This window comes from Oryzias latipes, chromosome 9, assembly GCF_002234675.1.
Source record: "Oryzias latipes chromosome 9, ASM223467v1".
NCBI classification, from domain to species: domain Eukaryota; kingdom Metazoa; phylum Chordata; class Actinopteri; order Beloniformes; family Adrianichthyidae; genus Oryzias; species Oryzias latipes.
This window is the reverse complement of record NC_019867.2, coordinates 29,179,054-29,188,965: the sequence shown is the minus strand read 5'-3', so window position 1 is coordinate 29,188,965 and position 9,912 is coordinate 29,179,054. Positions and strand designations below refer to the sequence as shown.

Here is a 9,912-nt window from a genome sequence, read left to right as displayed (position 1 = left end):
AACGCATCTTTAGACAGCAAGGAGACGTGCTGGCAAACGAGGACGAGTGGCTTATGAGCCGGTTCCGACTTCCTCGAGCCGTCCTGTTGGACCTCTGCGGGCTTTTGGGGGGGTGTCACCCCGTGCATCTGGCGCGTCGGTGTCCCCCTGCGCCTCAGTCACCACTCCACTAAAGGATTCCCCAATTCTTGCCGCTTGTCTCTCATCAAGAGGGGTCAGCTCCTGCATCGCACTCTGGCGATGCAGCGCCAGACGTTTTTTTGCCTTGACTTTGATGTCCGACCATTTCTTTTTTATTTCGGCCACGGTCCGAGGTTGTGAGGCTACAGCATTAACGGCGTCTGCCACTCACGTGGCTTTTTGGCATTAGTAATGCCCACACTGCGCCCTCCAAACAACACTTTTCTCCTCTTTTACACCTCGCCAACGATAAATTCTACTTCACATTGAGTGAAGATACGTTTTTTTTCATTTCCTCACGGTGTTTGCCGTGGTTTCGCAATCAATGAATATTCATTTGTGGGCGTTTCACGGACTATTTATGGGCAACTATGGGCGTGTCATGAGGCCGCAAAAGCTGCGCAGCATTTAGAATCGGTTGTGATTTATTAAGGGAAAGATGCGTAGGATGTGCGTGCGCACGGTTTTATAAATCCGAATATTTCTGTGCGTACGCACGTCCTATGTTTCATCCGTACGCCACTTCTGACGCAAATCCTACGCAAAGTTTTATAAATGAGGCCCCTGGTGCTTAAAGCACTTGCTGAGAGTTTAGCCTCAGCCATAAAAACCAGCAAAAACCAGCGCACTCCAAAGAAGGCAGTACCCTTCATCACGGCTGGGGAGAAACCTCAGGCGCGACTACAATTAACAACAGGCCTCCTCCACAAAGCCTCAGACTGGCAGCTGCAGGTCGACCTAGAAAAACAGCTAAGGTTCCCTCAGCACATTGTGAGTGCAAATCTCCGCCCAGACATGTTATTGATCTCTGAGATTTCAAAACACCTGATCATGCTGGAACTCACGGTGCCATGGGAAGAGCGTATGAAGGAAGCAAACGAGAGGAAACGCGCTAAGTACCAGGAACTGGTTGAGGGGTGCAGGGAAAGAGGCTGGAAAACGTTCTGAGCCTGTAGAAGTTGGACGTTCTCTTTGTAAAGTCCTCTGCCGATTAGGCATCACAGGGGCGGCCAAAAAGAGGGCCATTCAATCCGTGAGCGAAGCCGCAGAGAAGGCTATGAGGTGGCTGTGGATGAAGAGGGCTGATCGGTGGACTGCTGCTGGGACGCAAGTCGGGGTCTGATCAACCCCGGCTGGGTCGCCTGAGTGAGGGTGTATGATGTTGTGAGACCCGAAACACCCGATGACCTCAGGATACATCTCTGAGGATGCGAATCCCAGTGCATCCATGAGATGTTTCATGTATAATTGGAAAGAAAAAACAAAAGTGGATACTAGTTATTATGGGTTTTAGTCAACTTATGAATTTCATTTATTTATTTTTTTGCTTCAAAACTCCTCCAGGATTATTAGCAAAGAAAAACAAAACAAGACAAAAAAACAGGTCAATTTAGCTCATGTTACACTCAAATATTTTTGTGCAAACATTATTTTTGAAACTCTTAAACTTTTTTCTTTATTACAGATTTAATAGAAAACAGAAAATAACCACTTATTTAGCAACCACTTATTTGATTTTTTTAAAAAAATCAAAACCTATAATAATTTATCCTCATTAACACTGTCGGTATTGTCTAAAACAGAAAATATTTGCAATAAATAATATATATACATTTCAAATATTTTTTTACATTATGACCTTCAAAAAGCATATCAATTTTTACAAAGTATAAATCATTAAAATAATTTAAAACTAATATTGCAAATAGATAATTCCAAATTTGAAGTAAATGAACGGAATTGACCTAATCTGGTGATATCTATGTTTTGGAATTATTAACTACAATCATTCCATGTGACAAACCTGATTTGAAACATTTGCCAGTTCAGATGAGAAAAAAACCAATGATGTACATGGAAGCATCAGAATGGAGCAGAGCAGGGAGCTTTTGGTCCCGCCCGGCATATTTTCAACATCACAAGTACGGCCTTTTTCAAACAGCTTTTTTTTTTCTGCTCCTGATTCACAAAGATCTAAAAAAAATAAATGCTCAGAAATGCAATTTTGAGCTTAACTATATGTCAACCATCAACAGAAAACATTCTTCAGGGGGTATTTGTTGTGTGTTTGGTCGTGGGCAGGATGTCCTGTGGTGGTCCAGCAGATCTAACAAGTCACTGTTTGATATAGGGCATAATGACGGTCATGATGGTTCACATTTTAAGCAATTTTCATCAGTGTTTTACATGGTCCCTTGAGACTATCGTAGCTGTGAATTGACTCTTTGCACATAAATGTTTGTCATTGCAGTTTAAGTATTAGCAATAAAACAAGAAGGCAGCTTTTACCTAAAATTTCCTGCTTCACCAAGTGACCAAAAATAAAAATAATATATAATAGATTGAAAACGTCCCCTTTGTTTTATTTTTTAAGTGAAAAACAATGTTGTTTGTCTCACTTTGCTCAAATTGATCTTTATTTTATTAGCTTTGTTTTTGTTGTTCAATTCTGCAATTGTCTCCTCTGTTTGCTTGTAATTATTTAAAGATTCTGTTTTACAATGTCAAGCCATGGCTTGTTCTGTAGAGTTCTAGTTTTTCAATAAAAATAGAATAAATAAGTAATTTCCGGTAGTTTGACAGTTTATCAAGCAGCTTAGTCAGCCATTGGATGACACGCCCCACGTGACATACAGGACACGCCCTCAGAAAGTGAGAGCTGAGCACGCAGCCGCAGAGAAGAGGACTCATTGACTGAGTTATGTGAGTATCCGAGGACCCTATAGGAAGCGTGGACACACTCTGTTCCGTGGGATTAACTCGTCACCTTCACACACTTCAAACGAACTCAAGAACCGGCAGAGGACCGGCAAACAAGTCCAGAGTCGTTGAACTTACTAGCTGCGTTCTCAGTCACGGTGAGTCTGACCCCCCAGCAGCCCGTTGAGGTGTCTTTAAGTCCCGCGTGGATGTAAGAAACACCCGGTTAGGAGACAACGAAACCGTGGACTTCAACCTTAAATTGTTGCACGTGTCAGTTATGTTACTGAGGAAAACATCATTCATAACCGGTGGGTGGAGCCTTATGTTGATTGACAGCTCTATTCTCCAATGAGAGGTGCTTGGCTCACTTTGAACTCTTCATGTTTTAGAGAAAAAAAGTCCAATCTAGCTCTGATTTATACAGAAACTGCAAAATGTTTTAATAAATATGCTATTAATCAATATTAATATTAAAATTAAATCAAGACTTTTTTAATTCACTTTTACGCTGTTTTATGGGGCAATGTCTTTTTTTTTACATTTCCACTTTATTTAATACATATTTATATCCAGAATATGTATAATCAGATATATTAAAGTTTTCTTGGATACGTGAGAAATGTGTTGGTTTAAAAAAATAAAGAATGACGAAACAAAAGCCACATTTGCAAAAATAGAGCTTTAAAAACATGAATGGCTGAAATTATTTCAAAAAATAGCAATAAATCAAAACTTTGCTGTGGTTAAATAAAGGTTTTTGATCTTTAAAGACTTACACAGATGAAAATGATTTTTTTAAATGTTTTTAACATGTAGAATGTTTCTGTTGATGAAGAAAATATATTAAGACAGTGAAGCTCAACATTTCATTTCTGAGTATTTCTTTATTCAAATTGATTTGAATCAGGAGCAGACAAAAAAATGTCGTTGGAAAAAGCTTGTAGCTGTGAAGTACAAGTTACTACGGCAACCCACAAGCTCCCTGCTCTGCTGCATTCGGATGCATCCACTTGCAGATCGGTGAACGTCTTTGTTTTCGTTGTCTGAGCTGATGTTTGACTCTAAACTGTACGGCTGCAAAGCTACGAGATCGCTCCCCTACTGCTAATAGTTTGGGATTGAGATGAGCTGTAAGCTAGAGGGAGAGAGTGTAAACAGACTGATAATGGGAAGTAGTGGCAGCTCTACTCCACCCCAACAGTCCCGCCCTCCAATCAGAGGTGATTTTTTTTTTTTTTTTTAACGCTGTATTTAAAGATTTTCACATTTTTATAGAAACACGCATAACAAGCAACTTTAGAACTGTACAGTTTCAGAGGAAAAAAAAGAAACAAGTATGTACATATACATGGCTTTTGAGCCACACCTTTTGTAGACACATAATAGCTTCTGGACAAAGGAAGGGGGGGGGCTGTTTATCCTTCCACTTCACTGGGATCAGTCTTCGTGCCAGGAGAGATAGAAGAGCTATTGCATTCAATTGATGTGAGCTTAGGCCCTCTTAGTTCAGGAGAGCTGTTGTAAATGGATCGGGATCCATTTTCCTCCCACACAGATGTGAAAAAGTTTTAAAAGCAGAGTCCCAGACCTCTCCTAAGGCAGTGCATGAGCAGAACATGCGACTCATCGTGGCAGGTGACTGGTTACATCTTAGCCTTTGTGAAGTATGAGCGATGAAAAACCTTGAATTGTGTCAAACTGTGTCTAATGCAGATGGATGTTGAATGGATGAGAGTAATACTTATGTTCCAGATTTCCTCTGGAATCTCCAAATTCAACTCTTGCTCCCAGGAGTTTTTCAACGGATTTAGTGACGTAGGATCAATGAGATGTAGTTGATGATATATTTGCGAAATCTGACCTTTGGTGGCAAATTGAGGTTGCAGGCAACCAGGAAGTGATTGTGTTGGATAGGTGGTGAAGTGTCTCCCTACGAAGCTGCGGACCTTTAGGTATATGAAAAAAATGAGACTTGGGAATATAAAACTTTTTACAGATGTTTTCAAAGGCATGAATGAACCATCAACAAATAAATCAGTAAAAAGCACAATTCCTTTGGTTTTAAAACCAAAATCATTTAGGGCAGGTGAGAAAAATGGATTGGTGAGTAGATGAGAGTTTGCTTAAACCCAAAGTGGCGACGACATCAGAGGGGAATTTCTAATGAACTCCAGCCGCTCTACAGAAACTGTAGAAAACGAAAACTGTCCTAGAAAACGACACAAGTTCTTTATATCTAGACAAAAAACGGCATCATCAACATAGAAAGAATGCTTGCAGTAGGTCAAGAAAGATTGGGGTGGGACTTTGAAGAGGACAGTTCGCTGAAGGTTTTTTTTTTTTTTTTAAACCACAGTGTGTTGGTATTTAAAGCTTTTCTTTTATGTTATTATTTGGGATAAAACAGCAGAATATTTCAACCCCTTATCCCTTGTGCTTTCCTAGGCACTTTAACGTTGGGTCATCTAGACCCACTAGACAGTGCACTGAACCTTTTTTCTTCAATGATTTGTGATCTTCACTGGTGTCCATGGATTACATTAAATCTTTCCACCTTTATCCACCTTTGTCATGGTAGGGAGAACACGTCAATGTAAGGGGGGGGTCATCTAAGATAGCACAAGGGAAAGAAACTAAAAGCCCAAGCAAAATCAATTATTTTGAGGTTAACAATATTTAAAATAGTGTGGACCTTCTCATACCTTTTCCCTCCTCAGGCCGGATGACGAGCCTGCAGATGAGCGCGCAGGAGGAGATGGTGGAGAAGTTTCTGGATGCTGCCGCCAGAGGCGACCTGAGCCAGCTGTCAGCTCTGCTGTCCCACAGCCCCTCCCTCCTTAACCAGACTGGATACAGCGGCTGGACGGCGCTGATGCTAGCCACACGCAACGGCCACCATCATGTGGCGGAGAAGCTGCTGTCACTCGGGTACACGCCACTTCCTCTGAAAACTCTCCGCTTATACCTTTCTAGAGATGATGGTTTGGTTTAAGTTAACAAGCGTAAAGGTTAAAGGCAGCAAAGGCAGTCTGGCCCGGTTTACATGTGTCTGAATAGAAGCTCTTTCCTTCTGTAAATCTGTCCTTCAAGCTGCAACAAGCTCTGCACAAACAGCTCGTCTCAGACCGCCTACGACATCGCTAAGTTCTGGGGTCACGGACACATCGCCCGGCTCCTGAGCCGCGCGGACGACGGCACCCTGCATGGCAGCACGCTCCACCCGCAGGAGAACTACTTCAGCAGGGAGACGCTGGACCGGCTTAGTGGGAAGAGGAGCGACGCGGGTTGGTTAGAAGCCAAACAGAGAGACCCGGACACAGTCTACCTCCTGTTCTCCAACCTCAGCCCCATGGCAACCGTGACCAAGGACACCAGCGGAGACGGGGTACATACCTCTACCTGTGGCTGAATGCAGTAGGGTAAAGTTATGTTCACACCTAACGGGATTTGCACAGCGGGGCCGGACAGTTTCAATGTTAAGTGAATGTACAGACATGATCCGGCACAATTTCAAGACATTTTTCTGATGATAAAGGACCTAGATAAAGAAAAGTCATCTTAAAATTTCATTTCTTCTTTTTTCTTTGTTTAAATCCTTGTGAATCAGGAGCAGATGAAAAAATTCGAGTTGAAAAAGATCATATTTGTGACGTAAAAACTACAATCGGCCAATCACAAGCTCCCTCCTCCGCTCCATTCTGATGCATTCACAAACAGATCCGTGTACGTCTTTGTCTTCCTCGTCTGAGCTGGAATCCAATGTTGCTCGCCATTTTCTGTGAGGTTGAAGGTGTAAGCTGGCAGGTGAGCATGTAAACAGATGGGTGACGGGAAGTGGGAACGGGGTTGCTCTGCACCGAATTAACCTCTTCCAGTCTGCAGAAACTATGTTTGAAAAGACAACTGGGAAGACTTTGATCAAAAGATGATCAAAGTGGGACTTCTGGTGGCACGATTCACCAGCGGCGAAAGGTTTTAGGCGCCACTGTGTGTCAATCATCCAGGAACTCAGCTTTGACCCGTAACTCGTTGGGAATGTAACCAGCGGGTGAAGTCTAGAACAAACATGGGAGGCGGATCTAATCGTTCTCCTCCTGAACTTTGACATTTTTCTTTATTTTTTGTAGTTTACTTTTCGGCACACCCCTTTAGGGATCGCCACAGCGAATCAGCTTTCACGGATTCACACAGGTGATTTGGCAGAGATGCCCTTCCTGACACAAACCTGTCATCTATCTGGGCTGGGGTCCAGATAAGTTCCCCCTGGGAATCAAACCCTGATTTCTCATGCACCAGTCCTACGCGCTGAGCCGATAATAAGAAGGTCCTCTAGCTGGATGGTGAAGCTCAGCATACTGGAAGAGTCTCTGGATGATCTCATGAACCCAGACGTGGAGATGTATCACACTGCCTTTTTAGAGCTCTTCACAAAAAATGAACCTGATGTCTCATCGTCATCCGTGTCTTTCATGTAGTGATGAGGCTAAAAGCCTTTTGACAGCAGCTCCTCCCACATGCGGCGGGAGCGTAAAGCTTATGATCACAGTTTGGGTAAACATCATGACTATGACGGGCGACAAAACAGAGGCGGCGGCGTTAGGTTGAAGACTTGAATGTCTGATGTCCAGCATGGGAACGGAAAGCCCATCAGTGTCTTGATGATCTTCAAGTCTCTAAAGACATCTTCTCTGACAGGCAGACCTCAAACTGTGCCGGTTCAGGTACAACGCAGTGAAGGACCTTCTCCAGAAACCTGCGACTGTACTCATCTTCCTCGGTGCTGAGAGGACAAAGAACTCTTCCTCCTCCTCCTCTCAGATGGAGCCAGGTACCCCAGATACTCCGGTTTGGTTTGCCATCAACGCCGATGAAGATGCGGCGGAGTTACTGAAACGCTGTGAAGACAACGGCTGCTTCTTCCCAAAGACCCCAAACCGTGACCTCCTGAGACTCGATGAGGAAGAGGCCGGTGAGGAAGACTCCAGTCCTGTCACCTGTTCCGTCCTGCCTAGTTGTCCTTTAACTGAAATTGTGTTCCGGTTCTGTCCCGAGGCGTGGTGGCCCAGGCCCGCTCCGTCCTGGCCTGGCACAGCCGCTACAGCTTCTGCCCCACCTGTGGGAGCCCCACCAGCCTGCAGGAGGGGGGGCACAAGAGGAGCTGCCTGAACCCTGAGTGCAGGAGCCTGAAGGGCGTCCACAATACCTGCTACCCACGAGTCGGTACGAGCACCAATCCTCAGAACCGGGACTCTAACAAGAACCAGTTCATCAAGACTCGTTGCTTCATTCATCATAGCTTCATGTTCAAAGCTTCAGTTTCTGCTTTGATCTTTTCAGACCCGGTTGTCATCATGCTGGTGATCCACCCTGATGGAAACCAGTGCCTGCTGGGTAGGAAGAGCATCTTCCCTGCACGCATGTTCTCCTGCTTGGCCGGATTCGTAGAGCCTGGTACGTGCACACGGGTCCGCCCGCACACGCTACTCACACACGAGCTACAGAACGTGCACTGCTTAGTTTGCACAGTAGGTGGCGCTGCTGTCCTGAACATGGATTTAATGTTTGTGACCCAAAAAATATACAGGAGAGTAGATATGTAGAACCAGGATTGATGAATACATAATATTTATGTGAATAGATAAAAACATCCTAACCTCCCCCCCTCCTCACACAGGGGAGACCATCGAGGAGGCGGTGAGGAGGGAGGTGGAGGAGGAGAGCGGGGTGAAGGTTGGTCCAGTCCAGTATGTGTCCTGCCAGCCCTGGCCGATGCCCTCCAGCCTCATGATTGGCTGCCATGCCATCGCCACGTCCACTGACATCAAAGTGGACGAGGATGAGATTGAGGATGCCCGATGGTTTCCACGACAACAGGTACGTGCGATCTGTGTGAGGCTTCAGAGCTCTGATTTGAAATGAATCCTCCATAAAATGTCCGTTTTTGTTTGCGTGTTCGGGGACTTCACGATCAAACTCCTTTGGTTCCTGTGTTAGTCATTTATGTTGAGACGTATGAGGCCGCTGAAAGTTTGCCTTTCACTTCAGGTGGTGGACTCGATGTTCAGAGGAGCTCACCAGACCTTAGTCATCCCTCCCAGACAGACCATCGCCCATCAGCTGATCAGACACTGGATCGGCATCAACTCCAACCTCTAACATTCAGAAACGCAAAGCTCTGCACGTGCTCCACAAACACAAAAAAAACAAACAAACACAAAGATTCAGACACGTTTTACCTTTTCGTGATAAATATTTCTCCACTTATTTTGAAAGTTGGCAGACAACCATTTGAATAAATGTTCTGAGGCGAATAAAATGTGTTGGAAAAACGCATGTCCAACAAAACCATGTGAGTCTGTTGATCCATTTTCAAAGTGTTGTAACAACCAGCATGAAAATAGAGTATTTACAAAAAATTAATCAGGGTTCTCCTTTCTTTTCTAACTGGATGCGTTTGTTTGTTTCTTTTTCTCGAGTCATACAAAACAACTCCAACACAACACGATGATGTTTCCCAGTTACGTTGTTATTTTTAAAAAAAATATACATATATACAAAAAATCCATCCTTAGTTGAAACCACCACCCAAATAAACCCAGTCTTTGAATTATTTACACAATACTTTAAAGTTTCTCTGGCTCTTTTGTCTCAAAGATGGTGGGGCTTGTGACGCTGCGTCCGCGTTCCGATGGAAAACGGCTTCTTACCGGATCAGCTGTGTCGGAAATCGTGTGACTTTCTGATAAAGGAGGACCTTTGGAATGGTGACAGACAGTTCCGGGTTTTTCCTCAGCTTTTGTTTAGAACCATCCTTTGCTAATCCATCCATCAAGCGGCAGTCAAACGTCAAACCCATCCAGTTTTTTTCTCCTTCTTCCTCCTCTTGACTTCCATTCCCTCCTCCTGCTGTAATTAGCTGTAATAAGCCACACCTGAGAGACAGGAAGTCATCCGCAGGAAGTCTCTTGGCCATATTTGTAGTTCCATAAAACACTCATTTACAACATAAACAGTCAAAACATGAATACA

At 43.9% G+C, this 9,912-nt stretch overlaps 1 protein-coding gene across 3 annotated transcripts; it reads left to right on the top strand.

Annotated features, from left to right (window-relative positions):
* Positions 1–2,805: 2,805 nt before the first annotated feature.
* On the top strand, positions 2,806–9,303 carry nudt12 (nudix hydrolase 12). Of its 3 annotated transcripts, none has more exons than XM_011479670.3 (8): positions 2,806–2,883; positions 5,601–5,811; positions 5,974–6,268; positions 7,579–7,852; positions 7,936–8,103; positions 8,221–8,334; positions 8,558–8,757; positions 8,929–9,303. In XM_011479670.3, the coding sequence occupies exons 2-8, from the start codon at positions 5,606–5,608 to the stop codon at positions 9,037–9,039; spliced, it is 1,368 nt and encodes a 455-aa protein (XP_011477972.1). In that variant the 5' UTR covers positions 2,806–2,883; positions 5,601–5,605; the 3' UTR covers positions 9,040–9,303. The 3 variants fall into 3 exon arrangements, with proteins under 3 accessions (XP_011477972.1, XP_020561944.1, XP_004072854.1); XM_020706285.2 differs by having other exon boundaries at positions 2,815–3,038; positions 7,702–7,852; XM_004072806.4 differs by having other exon boundaries at positions 2,815–3,038.
* The last annotated feature ends 609 nt before the right edge of the window (positions 9,304–9,912 follow it).